This window comes from Syzygium oleosum, unplaced genomic scaffold (assembly GCF_021117445.2).
Source record: "Syzygium oleosum isolate NSW1041296 unplaced genomic scaffold, Sole_v2.1 Sole_v2.01, whole genome shotgun sequence".
NCBI lineage: Eukaryota > Viridiplantae > Streptophyta > Magnoliopsida > Myrtales > Myrtaceae > Syzygium > Syzygium oleosum.
Window position 1 is genome coordinate 25,702,639 of NW_026607485.1, and position 14,662 is coordinate 25,717,300.

At 41.3% G+C, this 14,662-nt stretch overlaps 1 protein-coding gene across 1 annotated transcript; it reads left to right on the forward strand.

Annotated features, from left to right (window-relative positions):
* The first annotated feature begins 3,113 nt into the window (after positions 1–3,113).
* Positions 3,114–4,076, forward strand: LOC115675979 (uncharacterized). The gene has a single exon (XM_030598811.2). The coding sequence runs from the start codon at positions 3,295–3,297 to the stop codon at positions 3,847–3,849; it is 555 nt and encodes a 184-aa protein (XP_030454671.1). The 5' UTR covers positions 3,114–3,294; the 3' UTR covers positions 3,850–4,076.
* The last annotated feature ends 10,586 nt before the right edge of the window (positions 4,077–14,662 follow it).

The window sequence follows — 14,662 nt, forward strand, 5'->3', positions numbered from 1 at the left end:
ACACTGATTCTCGCCGACGGGCAGAGGAGAAAGAGGTGTTCCGGTGCTTCCATGCGTTAATTGCAAAAGGCGCATGCAGGCTCTGGTAAAATTCTTCTCTCGAACAGATTTTCCTTCAATATGAGTACATTTTGACACACATTCCATATAAAAAAAATCCTAAGGTTTGAGGTTGCGTGCAATTTATATTCGCTGTTCCGTGAGTCTGATGTGAGGATGATGGCTGAGCTTGTGTCGATTTGTCCCCTTCCTCTCTCAGTTTGTCGTGGCCACTCTCAACTGATCAGCCACCTGATTTGGTGTAAGTCCTTACTAGTGGCAAGCTCGGGAGAGTTCGTGCTGAGTCTTTGGACGTAGTAATCCCTTGATTTGTTCATCTCTAGGAAGGTCGCAATAGTGATGATTTTGTCTCCTCCAGAGTATAATTTGAGTGAAAGTCGAAGAGGGTCTTTGGTATTTAGAAAAGAACATGTTCGTTAAATGGTAATTTTTTCTTTTCTTTTTGGCTAAGAGAAGCAATTGGAATATCAAAATCATATTCAGTTAATATAACCCCGAGTGCTTGTCTTCTGAATTTGACATCTTGATCTAACAAAAAACAAGAATTTAACTTGTTGGCAAACACAAAACATGTTTGCAATGATCGGGTTGCTCCTCTTTTATCCTTTCTTTTCCCTTTTTAGTCAACCGGGTCTTGAGTGTACCACATGCATGCAAATCTAGTGGATGCCGGCTTTTAGATCGTATAGTTTAAATATAACACTCATTTACGTCGGGAAATGTAAGTACCCAAAGGCTAAATATAAGCTATCCCTTCATGCAGCTGAAAACTGCGGTGCAATCCAGCGCAAAGATAAAACGTGACAAAATTGGCAAACGCAACAGTCGAGAAATACACGAAAGCCAGCCAATTTACTAATGTCCAATATATATTATGCACAGAAAATGACTTTAAGGGACCCAAAAATTCATGCACATAGTAACCAACCCAAAAGAATAAATCCATGAACATCGAATGAGAATGTGTGTTTAGACTCAAAAGATAAATGGAGAGAGAAAGAGCCTAGAACTTCAGAAGTGATACACATTTAGATCCCAGAGATTTCATATATATGATACAACCTTGTCCAACTTTACTCAGAAATGTGTGTCTCTTCATTTTTAGATGGAGAAAAATGGATGGAGATTAGACCTTAATTTTCTATTACGCATTTTCAGTGTCATTACTAATCACTTTGCTTGTTGTGGCAATATAAAGGCGATAGTGGCAGACAGGTCAAGAGATAAGGATACTAACATGGATAATTTTATATGAGGTCTCGAATTTGTCCACTTAAAAATAAGGGAACTCGAAAAAATCTTTCTGGAACCTAATCAATTACATATGTAGTTTTATTTTTAATCTTTTAATAAGTAAATACACTAATAAATAGATAGATAATAAGATTACTAAAATAATATAGTGTGCTTTAGCATAAGACTAAATTTATAAAGTAATGCAGGTAGCTCGTTTCGAGTTTCATCACCGATGGGCCCAGTCCATCACCCCAGTAGCTTCTCTAGAAAAAAACAATGGCCCAAAGTGTAGTTCTTCGTTTTGGAGTTCCTGTTGCTAAAATAACTCAGCGATACAAGTGCTGATTGCACAGGGTGCTCCGGATCTGGCTCTTGTTTTCTGCATATGAAAGTCATTCTGAGCTTTCCAGATGTGCCAAAGCAAGCACCGTCGCGACTAGATCCAGTGAAGGTGCGTTTGCGGTGCTGTGTATAAACTGGAGGAGCCACTCATCCATTCTCGTTTATCCCTGGCTATCGATTTGCACTTGCAAGGTTGGGTCATTTACGCTGATCTCGTTCATGGGCAGAGGAGAAAGAGGTGTTCCAGTGCTTCCATGCATGTAGGTTCTGGTAAAGTTCTTCTCTTGAACAGATTTTCCTTCGGTGGTGGTGCGTTTTGACACTTCTAAAATCCTAAGATTTGAGCTTGTGTGCAATTTCCATCTGCGGTTCCGTAATTTCGAAGGAGTCTGATATGAGGATGATGGCTGAGCTTGTGTGGATTCGTCCCCTTCCTCTCTCAGTTTGTTGTAGCCACTTCTAACTGAACAGCCACCTGATTTCGTGCAAGTCCATATACTAGTTGATCTTGGACATCAATGAGTTCTTAAGGGCACTGTCAGGATTTCACTGACGTCATCTTCATTAAAAAAACTGGTGCAACATCGTTTCACTCCAGCAGTCCTCTTCCATGTTCATGAGATTTGCAACTCCAGTAGGTTCATTTCTTGTCGCCAGGTCCTCCCAGCAGCCCACTCTTTAGCCGACGGTTTCCATCCCCGACCAACCCGCATTACTGAGTCGGCGATTGCCTCCCTTCCCATTATCAAACTTTGCCGGTCCCATGATGATCTACTTGTTCCTTTTTCTGCATGCCGAAAGCCCTCCTGAAGGAAGCATACGCCTCTCATCAGTTGATCCCATAAGGAGGAGGAGGCGTCGTCCTGAGCCATCCTTGTCCCCCGCTTGCTTTCCCAGCATGGCTTTTATGGAAAGTGAGCAAGTCTTGGAAACCAAGTCCCCCATTATCCTTCCTAGTCTTCAAAACTGCCCATTTTCTCCGATGAATTCTAGATTTGGCTCTATTATTCTTCCATTAAAAGGCTGCTATTTTTAGCATACTGAGGTAGAGCTTGTATCACGGTTCTAATTAAGATTTCCTTCCCTATACCCAGAAAGATTAGGGGGCCAGGCTTTTCCCAAAAAAATTTAGGATGTTTATTGTGGAGATAGGCCCAAGACCGATAAGGGATGACCTGCCCATTTTGCTTAGCTGTGGGCAAAGATTCAATCAATTTACCTGTTTTTGAGGGATTGTCGTGCTTATCCATAACTCAAGACTCGTAATTACTCCTCCAGTAATCAATCTTTTCATTAACTAAACGAAGTGTTGTGCGGATAGATTTCGATATTGAAGTTATTTAGGACAAAATAAACACAATTGCGATGAAGCTGAGGCGTTTACAGATGTTCGGAAGCGTTCATATCATCAGAAGTATTCTCGCTATAAAGTCGTTGATGGGTTTGCTAAATTTATCTAAGCAAAAGTTCAAATGGAGGCCACTGCATATATAGAGCAGGCATTTTGACAGGTTCCATCCTCTCTTGGCTCTCTCCCTTCTCCTTTGCAAGGAGAGACCCAAAGGAAGAACCATAAGCAGGCAGAAAAGCAAGACGCCCTCATTTCTCCTCCCAAATATTTTGCATCGCCGCCACCCCCGCCGCCAGCACCGCGAAATGTCCACCAAGCACGGCATGAACCCAACCCTCACCGACTCGCAAGCCCCGGTGGGGAAGAAAAAGCCCGGCGGCATGAACATCTTCCGAGCGGCATGGCTCAGGCGACGCCGCTGCCCCGAGAAAAAGGCCGGCGGGCCTATCAACGGCGACCCTTCTTCCAAGGGCATGCTGAACCAGGTCGTGGGGTCGATGCGGCCTCTGCACCTCCAGAGCCACCGGTCGCCGCAGCACCCTCGGATGCAGGGAGCCACAGCCCCGCCCTCAACAAACGAGCAATACGAGGACGTGCTCTGGTCGCCCGTGTCCACGCCGCGCAGGATGACGTGCTTGTCTCCAAGATCTTCCGCTTCCGAAGAGGGAACGAGCCGGTTCGCGTCCGCAGTGAACCTTGCGGATCTCGACTGCGAGAGCGAGGACGGCGATCACAACCCCGACATCGAGGAAGGCGACGAGACGATCGATGTGAAGGCCGAGCAATTCATTGCTCAATTCTACGAGCAAATGCGTACCCAAAATTGCAATCGCAAAGTTAAGATGTCTAGTCATCAATGAACCCGATGCACAAAAATTTGTGGCTCTTGGTGACCTAATTTGGTCGGTCCACATCGTGGCAAAGGGATATAGCTTATGAAGAATTGTGTATGCTAGAGATATTTGGAATTTAGTTCCTTGGTATTTATTTCTTATATTGTAACACCTTTGTTGGCAAGGCCAATGAGGTGTGCTTGGAATACGCCTCGCGTAAATAATAAGAATTTACCATCACTTTTGTGATCAAAGATTCGAGCAAAGTATCTTTGATCGTTTTCCTTTTCCTTGGCTAGATAAGTATTTTCAATTGGAGTTTACATTTAAATTGGAATAAAAGTAATTATCAAATAAGGGCGGCGCATATCGGGCACGATGACGAAAAATAAATTTACCGAGAGAAATCAAAATATGATACCCACTCAAGTAGGCCTTAACGTAAAATTAACATGCTTTGACATATTTAGGTCCACCTTCAATCAAAAACAGCAATACTAGTCTGGTGTAATGACACCGATAGTTCTTGAATATTTCCCCGTTATTCAATATCATTCCTAACCTTTCTTTTGTTTAATGTCGTCCCTGAACTTTTAAAAAGTGATATAATGTGATCATCCTATTAAAATAATTCGCGGAATCTGCTCATGTGGGCGGAATATTCTGTTAAATTTATAATTTCCTAATTATTTTTGTTCAATTTTATCCTCGCATTTTGTCTATCTGTTCAATTTAATCTCTCATAAGATCTTTACTCTCTCTCAATAACGCACAACACAAATTCCAGCAGCCTTAGGATCAAGGACCGGCCCAGTCCCCCTAGGAACCAGACCAGGACCGATAGGGTTAGGCCGGTCCAAGGTCAACTTTGGATAGATGCTCACCCCTAATGTTTATTAATTATGTCACGACATTAAAACCCAAACGTGAAACGTCAGTTAAATTTTTTGCCCAACACAAAACATCTAACACACGAATTCTTACATATAAAAAAAATGCTTATTTGCGCTTACATGTTGCAAGTATATCTAAATTTAGAATAAACACGTCGTGTTAATACAAGAAACGTTTTAGATTGCTTAATTAACAGAGTCCAAGCGCGTAATTGACATTTTTATTATTCATCACGATTAAACTTATCCGAATCACATTAACACGTGCAGTGCGTATGTCTTGTCAAGGGTTAGTGTCGACAATTACTAGTATTAGATAAAGGTTATCGAGGTTTATATTGCAAAAATACTTGATGACCCTCAGTCCCTCACCATGCTCCCGTGGAGGTCAATATAGAGAAGGAACCGACACCTAATAGTTTAAGGATGAAATTTGACGAAATTGAACAGAAAAAAAAAATAATAAAAAGTTAGCAACCTTAACAAAAGCGTCGGCAAGCAAACGTTGAACGAAAATTCAAAAGTTTAAAGATGATATTGAAGAAGAAAAAAAAAGGTCCCGGCATGACATTGACTAATGAAGAAAGTTAGAGCACAAGTGTCTATTATCCCTCCCAATAATTCGACCTGATATCGAAATATTTTGATCGCGACGACATGAATGTGACGGCGGCGCAACATTTGACTCGTGGTTGACCATATCGGGGTTTAATCTAGCCGAAAGAAATGCATACATATATGTAATTTTAGATGACCGATTTAGGCAAATTACATCCAAGGATGCAAAGAGTACATCCAAAATTCCAATAAGCCTCTTACCCAAAATGTGGGTTCAACAAAATCAAACATAATCACATTTTGAAGTCTAATCAAACAGAAGCAAAAGAAAAAAGAAAGAGAAAAGAAAGCAAAGTAGATCAGAAAATAGAAATAATTATGCCACAAAAATGCAAAAAAGGAAAAAGCGGGAAAAGAAAAAGAAATTATATATATCTCTTTGTCAACGAAGTCGCCCTAATCTACGCCTGTCCTGTTAGCTCCGCCGCCGCCGCCGCCATCAACGGCACCGAATCAAATTCAAGAAAAACGGAAAAAAAAAAAAAGAAAAAGGAAAACGGAAATCATCGGAAGGGGAGAAAAGGAGAGGGGGACTCACACACGTGTCGCGATCGCAACGGCTCAGTAGCCGTGCACGATCTGGGAGCACTTGTTCTTGATCCACTGGAACCCTCTCCTCAGCGACGCCTTCACCCTGCCCTCCACCGTGTACGCCTTGTACCTGGCTATCCTCTTCTTCCGCTTCATCTCCGGGTCCGTGAACCCCCACGGCTTCCCCGCCGCCGGCCCCCCGCCCCGGCCCCCGCCGCCGTGGCCCGACCAGCCCTCCCTGCCCGGGACCGGCGGCGGCGGGCGGCGGGGGATGATGATGCTGGGTCGGCGAGTACGGCCGGTGGCACGCGCCAACCCCCTTCCCGCTCACGATCTCCATCCTCCCGTCGCCGCCGCCGCCGCCGCCGCCGTAGGATCCGTAGGATCCGTACCCGTCCATGAACCCGAAGCCGGAGAAGGAGCAAGCCCAGCTGAACGACGATGAGAGAGAGATGGGGGGGGATGCTGAGTAGGGTTTCTGAAAAACGGGGTAGCTGGAGGAGAGAGCGGAGGAGAGGACGGGGGGGGGAGATCAAGTGAGGACGAATTTAAAAAAAGAGAAAGCGATTGTTCTTCTTGGCCAACTTTTTTCTTATTTCTTCTCTCTCTCTCTCTCTCTCTCTCTCTCTCTCTTCATTTTTCTTTCTGTAATTTTTTCGTTTTTTTCTTTTTTTCTTTCCTTTGCTTTTGGTGTGTCGTGTGATGAATGATGAGCGACGAGGGAAAACGGGAAAAGCAAGATGATAAAAAAAGGGAGAAGGAAAGCTTTTCTCTTTTGCAACTTTCGTGCTGGAATACAACTACTGCAAAGAAGTACTCTGAGATTTGAGTGCGATGGCCTCTCGGTCCTGCCGATCTCTCTCTGCCGCCCCTGCCCCCCTTTGGGTTCGGACAGAATCATTTGTTGGGTTGTCGGATTTGTTGTTTAGTTTAATCGGGGATTAGGATCGACGAAATTGATGGTTCAGTTCGGAACCGTGACGAGGACGACGAGGGATTGTTGAAACGGCACCGCGATCGACGGCTAGTTTGCGAGGTTTTAGTGAGGATATGGGAAATCTTGTGGAGAAGGGAATCGCATGAAGAAGGGTTTTATGCCGCTGCGTGAACGGAGATTGTATTCACGATTAGATGAAAGGACGAGATGGTACGATGTACATGAAAACAAGGTGAAATTTGCCCCCATCCGACCTCCCCTTATTGTGCACGAGTACGTATTTGAACACTGATGATCATCACCTGAGGGGGGGGACTAGACTCATCGTTAATTAGAGGACGGGACTCTCGCTATAGAAGGTAGCAAATCCTCAACAATTACTGATTACACGATAACACTCGAACTTTCAGGCGACGTTGAACATGCATTCATGTGTTGGAACCGGCCACAAACAGGACTTGAGTGAAAAAATTGTACATGTTCGAAGACTTGATGGAGGCCAGTCATTGAGCTGCTCCTCCTAATGCCGAGCGCACACTCATTCTCCCCCGCTCTCCCTTTCTCTTCAGCTACTTTGGGTATTCCAAACTTATGTTAACTCACTTTACATGACCCGTGAGATTAAGTGGGTCCCGTGTGAGTTCCGCATGATCTAACATGTCATGTTAAACTGGCTAGCATAAGTCGAAAGCACCTAATAATGTTCCCCTCTTTTTTATTTCCCAACTCAATCGTGTCGTCATGCTATGGTTTTTAAAATCTGGATGTAAATCTTAAAATGTTATGGTGTTACGATCCTAACCAAACACATTGAACAGTTTACATTTATGCTAAAATTTTAGTAAATTCCAGATTTAGGTCACAAAATCTTCTAACATCTTACAATTTCACGATTCGACACACCTTGAATGATTTCATCCTGTCAAAGTCTTATGTCGATAATAGTATTGTGCAAAATTGAAAAAATCATATTGCAGTTTCTTGAACGAAAGACTAAGGGTGCGTTTGGTACGGCGTTTGGAATCTTCTTTGGGAATGCAAATACGCTTTGGGTGGAAGCGCTTTAGGAAAAATGCAAATGGCGTTTGGTAAAAACTCATTTGCAAAGCTATTCTGACCCAAGTGGTGTTTGGTTAATTTTTTTTACAAATGGGCTTTGGGAGGGTTTTTTTAAAAAAGGCAAAAATAGAGGCAGCTACGGCGCCGGAGGCCGGCCGCCGAGCGACCTCGGCGAGGACGCCGACTCGGCGACGAGGCCCGAGACTCTCAGCGCCGGCGAGGTCACTGTCCACCGACGCCGCCCGTCGGAAGCGGCGCCGGCCCTACGGCCGAGCCGGCGCCAGGACACTCTCGCGCCACGCCTAGGCCATGGAATCTTCTAACATCTTACAATTCCACGATTCAAAACATCTTGAATGATTTCATCTTGTCAAAGTCTTATGTCGATAATAGTATTGTGCAAAATTGAAAAAATCACATTGCCGTTTCTTGAAGCCAAATATACTATGAAAATCAAAATTTACAACAAACAAAAAAGCAAAAGAGGGAGAGAGAGAGAGAGATGTGTGAAATACAATAAAAAAATTATTAATTTGGGTGTTGACTTTGCTAAAATTAGTCTTAATGACATTAGCACTGTGTAACAATGATCAAATCCACTTGGAGAAGCCCACACGAGCTCGGCACAATGATTGACTTATTTTGACATTTCTTGACATGCATCCGTGATAGACTCGATGCGAATAGTGGCGATGACGCAACCATTGGCGAGCCTAGACTTTCATAAAGATGTTGGTTGTAATTTTATTTTGTAGATTGTAAGTTTAGTTGATTCATCTTTATAATATGCTATTTTTTGTAAAATAATACAAACTACGGAACTGTATAAAAGTCGGTTATTGTGCTCTTTTACTTAGTACACACAGTCACTATCCGTTGAAAAGTGTTTATAGTGTTTTAATAACTTGGAAAATCGTATTATTTTACGATATATTGTTATTCGGTATTGTAAACCCCACAATAATTCTTCTATAAAATCTAATTTTAACCACCTTGATCATCACTGCCCGTTGCCTCGTTTGTTGATGAAACTCCTACCGCCCCCTCCAAGCTGGCGGCACCATGTGCGCCATCTTTCATCGAGATCTGGTCATTGTTGTCGAGCTCAATTGGGATGGCTAGACTTGGAGAGGGCCTTCCAGGTCCATGGGCCTATACTCCATATCTGCAATGAGTGGTTCGATAGCAACAATGAGATGGATCTCTTTACTCGAGACAAAATCAAAGCGATGTCGGCGTTAGCTCCCCCACAAGACGGGGATGGTACGGAGGGGAGGGGAGGGGCCGTCACTGTTGATTTCAACAGCAGCAGTGGTGCAATAATGATTGGAGGGGTGGTCTCGACGGCCGTGGTCGAAGGCACGACGGTGACTCGAGCTGCGAATTGAACTATACGGCTGGCCTAAGATTATGAAAGGGAAGAAAGAGAGAGAAACCAAAATATTGTAAGGTTTTTCTTGGTAGTAAAACTAAAATGGACATATGTGACAATCTGGTAATGGGCCCTCCATTCACACCAAGGCTTTTGGGCTTCTCTTATTGAAACTGGATTGAGCCGATTCGATCACATCTGAATCACTCCCACAATGTTGGGCCTACGTTATTTATTTATTTTTTTATTTAGGGTTTTTGGATATATTAGTTAAAAATTTAAGCAAAATAATTATTTAAATGATTTTGTGTCTAATGGTTAAAGGTATTCACCGACATTACAATTCCTAGTATGTGATGACACAGTTCCTGTCGAGCTCCCCCGGGCCTGTTCATGCCTTTCCTAGAGTAGATTGAACTTCACACCACAAGTAAAGGAAATGTCCGATACTTAAGTTAATCTTTCTAGCACTTAATTGCACTTCTTGATAAAGATTTAAGATTTGATTGTACCAATCAAAGATCTAATACTCAATCGTGTTCCGCATATAAACTTTATTACTTGGGCTGTGATTTTCCACTTACCTATATACTGGAAACTTATAATCAACGTTATATGCACTTTCTAATTATTATAATGAACTCCTGAAAAGTATCATGTCCTTGTTCTTAATTCTTATCCCCCGGAGCAGTTCCTCTAGCACCCCATTAGTTCAGTTTTCTTTCTCTCTTGTCCATGGAGGACGATGTGTAGTTGCTTGTCATTTGGTTTTAGAGGAGTCAAAGAACGAGACTTAATCATTCTCTCAGATGGATTCAGTGACACACACGCACAGATTGAGACTTAACATCCCTTATCAGTTATCAAGCATGCCATCATGTGATTTTTAGCACATGATCAAGTGGTCTTCAGATGTGGTATCTAACTGGAAACAAGAGTCCAAGTTGCACAGCTACTCTGCCTGACCTGAGAAATTACTCGATGACCGTGCTAATGCACTAAAAATGAATATGAACCACCAGACATGGTGAGACCTATTATATTTAATGATCGAGATTTCAGATACTACACTCACGTATAAACTCCTCGTTTGACCATGACAAACGGGCACTATTTGCTTTCTTTCTCTGCCTCGTCAGCCAGGGAAACCTTGCTCAGCCTGCTCGGCCAATTGGCGTTCGCATTGCTCGTTCGGGAACTTCGGCTCCTGCTGTGACGGCCGCTCGAAGCGTACAGCGCTCGATGCGCAATCGCCTTCCCAAAGTGGGTTTCTAATTTCCCAGACTTCTCATGACCACCCAGTTGTTCTGAGGGCATGCCCTGGATGTTGGCCTCTGATGCCTCAGCCATGGCCTCGTCAGTGGCCATATTGGGGAATGGAATGAACAGCCGTCAATGTTCAAGAACCAGAAGAAGAAAGAAAGAAACTATACAGTGCCCCACAAGGTAAGGCCAAAACCAAGGTGTCTCTGCTATATATGGATCTGAAAAGGTAGTCTTGGTGGCTACAGAATACTTCCTTTTTCTGAGATTGCCTCATGAACCGGTGGTGGAATCTACTAGAGTTGGGGGCAATGCAGGATTGAGTTAAAGTGAGGCAACGAGCGAGTGCCTGCTGGGCCGCAAAGGGACCCTCGTTGAATCTCACTTTAACTGAAGAAAAAGAGATGTATGTGCCTTTGATCCGAAGGAATTCCATATACCGTTTACCAAGGTTTTTTGCTCTGTGGTTTCTCAGTTTCCTCCTGTTCGTAGGTAAATATGACGTTGGGCAGGTAAAGTAGCATGTTATCTTGTCTGCAAGACTGCATCTGAGCTGCCTTTTATTTTACAAAGTAGGAAAATTTGTCCGGTCTCCATCTCCAATGTCTTTGCAGCCATTATCCCCTAATTACCGGTGCCTTGGCTTCACGAAAGATCAACCACCTGAAATACATTTTTTTTTAAAGTGATCTCTTATATCGATTACAAAAATATATTGACGAAAAATATTTTCATCCGTTGATAAGACTTAGGCGTAAATTATTATTATAACGAAAATATTTTCCATTTACTAGAATTTGTAAGCGATGCAACCAATTATTTTCATAAATGAGTTCCATCATACCTACGACTAGTTGGTATGTGAGCCTCATGCCTTTCTATTAACGGCTGCGGTTCAATATTGTTGATCCAATGATCAATAAGATCCGGGAGCACGATGGGGTCACGACATGTTGGAAACCCCAATTTACCGATTCATGCGGAGTGCTTAACTCTATTCTGACGAGGAAGACTACAGAGGGGAGCAAAGTTTTTCCCTTCAAAGCACTCGGCCTAGATTGGATCTTCCACAATTTATCAAGGATGAAGGATATTGCAAGGGTATAAATAACTTCAAACACACATTCATATGGTCCTTAAAATCCGATTTCTTTTATCGATCCAGACCCTGTTTTGAAGCAAAGAAAGATAGAAAACTAATTTACCCCAATGATAAAAACTTGGGATGTAATTAGTCTAAATCAAATGTTTTACTCGACCCGAGTCCAAGACATAGATCAATTAACAATAAGAAACTAATTGACTAAGCACTTTACAAACTAGTTGACTGCCTATCTTTATTCCTTCCCAAAGCGGAGCGTTTCGTGAATCTCCCTGAACATGGGGTGTTTTCATTTGAACATACGCACCCTATGCTCACTTTTCAACGGAATTAAGGGTGTGTTTGCTTTAGGGAAAATTTCATGATAAAGAAAAATGCTCTTTGGGAAATTATTTTCTAGAAAAATGTTTTCCTCTTTCAGGTTAGGGAATTCATTTTCCTAACTTTAAGCATGTATATTTTCTTTGATCATAATGGTTTTTCGTTTAGTGATTATCTTCAGCAAACCAAACGCATGACAGTTCATATGACTAATTCATGAAAAATGCTTTCACCCAAACAAATGCACCTTGAGAATATGTTCTGTATCGGATGATTTCACCGTTTCGTTAAAAAAATGGAATTTTTTCCTTATGGATAGATTTTTGAAAGAGTTGATTAACATTAAAAACTCTAATTTGAGTTGTGAGCTACCAATATTCATTTATCTTGCTTACAAACCCTCAAAATTTTCCAACTCTTTCCAGAAATTACCAACCTTAATTAAAATGATTGCTAACTTTTCCATGATTAAGTTATCACAAATTTTGTATTGCCAACTCTTATTAACGTTAGTTACCAACGTTTACTTAGTCTTTAATTACCAACTTCACTTACCTTTAACGAAAAAACACGATCGTTTCTTTACAAGTTTTTACTCCCTTTTCTTGCCAACATCTTAAATTAGTCAAGATTAGAGCATGGAGAGCCAAAAAAAAAAGGGCAAATTGAAATAACTCAAGAACAAAAATGAAACAAATCGTTCAGAATCTGATTTTTTTGGGTTGGGTGAGTGTGGAACTTGTTAGTGGGGTGTATAAACCGTATTCCGCTCGATCTGTCAAGTTAAAAGTAGTTGAGTTTGCCTTTTATTAGCAGCTTTTTCTCACAATGATTAACTTAATGATAATCAAAAAAGTGGCTGACAACCGCATCGCGTTCTTGGGTTTCTTCTCATCTTAATTAATTAAAAAAAAAAAAATTTGCCGGGGCCTTTTTTAAAAATTAATTAATTAATTTTTTAATGGGGAGGCTACTTTTTGTCTGGATTGTGATGGGGAAAAGAAGGGCCAATTCTTGCGTATGGTCCAGATTGTATGGACCGGGTTTTGTCGGGTTTGGCGTCTTCTTGTTCCCACCCTTTTCCTTTGAAACTTATCATTTGGTCATTTATTAGCGGCAATTGAAAAATAATAAATACAGAAAAATCCCTCAATGAAAAATAAGGAAAAAAAAGGACGAAAATTAAAAAGAAACGAACCCATAAATTGAAAGTCTACCACATTCTAGGATCTTTGACGGCGACACCGGATCACTCATTGGTGGCGGTGGGCGAAGCTAGTGCCACTTGTCGCCTCTCGGTCGCCACAAGTCATCTGACTATTGTGATCTAATCTGACTATCACCAAGTTTATGGTTTTTTTTTTGCAGTCCAAAAATATCTAGTTAATGATAAAAAATATAAATTTTTTTTTGGATTTATGGTAAAAATAAAAATAAAACCTAGTTTATGATGAAAATGAATTTGGGGTATCGAAGGAAATAGCAAGCAAAGCAATGTTTTGAATTTGGTATATTTAGCGGCAAAAATGAGTGGGCGAAGCCGGAAAAGAGTTTCAATTTTCGGCTCTTATTTGTTACGGAACACTCTTATTCGACTCTTCATGATTTTTTTTTTAATTGCGGCAGAATAATCGGTAAAATTATTTTTAACTTTTAAAGAAAAGGGGAAATTTCTATTCATTCTTTTTACTTTGTTTTTCTCTTCAATAATGGAGGTTAATTTGGACGTTTGGTGTCGATTTAAACAAGATAGATGGATGATAGGATAAGAAATCCCGATTCTTCAATCTATCCATTTGTGACTACGTTAAAGTCGGATAGGATAATTTTTTTTTTTTTGCTATTCACGGGTTCGGAGGAGTCTGAAGAAAAAAGCGAGAAATTTTTTGGTGAATGCGCACAAGGTGTGGGATGAAGGTGACGCTATCCTACCTCCCCGATTTTTATCCACTATATCCGTTATATCCCTTATCCTATCCTAAAAAACAAGGGATGGATAAAACATATCCTATCCGACTTTTATACTCGACTAAAGCCTCAGTGCTCGCGACCCTTCTAAAAGGGCAAAGGACACATGGTTTTGCAGTCGCTAATCTAATCTTGTGGATGATCAAAAAGAAGAAAGGACATCTCGTCTCCACGTCGTCAACTGGCTCAAAGACAGCCTTTCGTGTCTCAAGATGATGGCCTCTCCCATTTTGTTTTCGATTGATTAATGTTGGGAAAGTGGGCAAATTATTCTCCTTTTTCTTTGCACAAAATCCTGTCGCGCAACCTCGATCATTATTTTACCATAATGGACGAAATTGCTCATTGATAATCTTAGGATATTTACGCCTTATTGAAGATATATACATTGTTATTAAGAAGGATATTAAAGACTCGTGTGTTCGCGAATTTGAAAATGAAGCTGATTTTGGAACCAATATAGAAGGGAATGATACGTGATTGACCGTTGCTTATATATTAGGTATAATTTAGCAAATTGACATGCTTCGGTGACAAGAATAAAGAGTAAGACTACTTTTAAGCACTATTAGAGAAGTGAAGTGGGATAATGTTTGTCGATGTTACTTCAACGGCCATGAAACGCATGTGACTTAAAAATTTGGTTAGGGAAGTCCTAATATTTATCGCGGGCAGTCCCGTATAAAAAAGAATCAATTAAGACAAAGATAATGAAAAATTATTCAAGTTTCTAATAACTGAGAAAACTAATCTAGATATCAATGGATATATTTTGA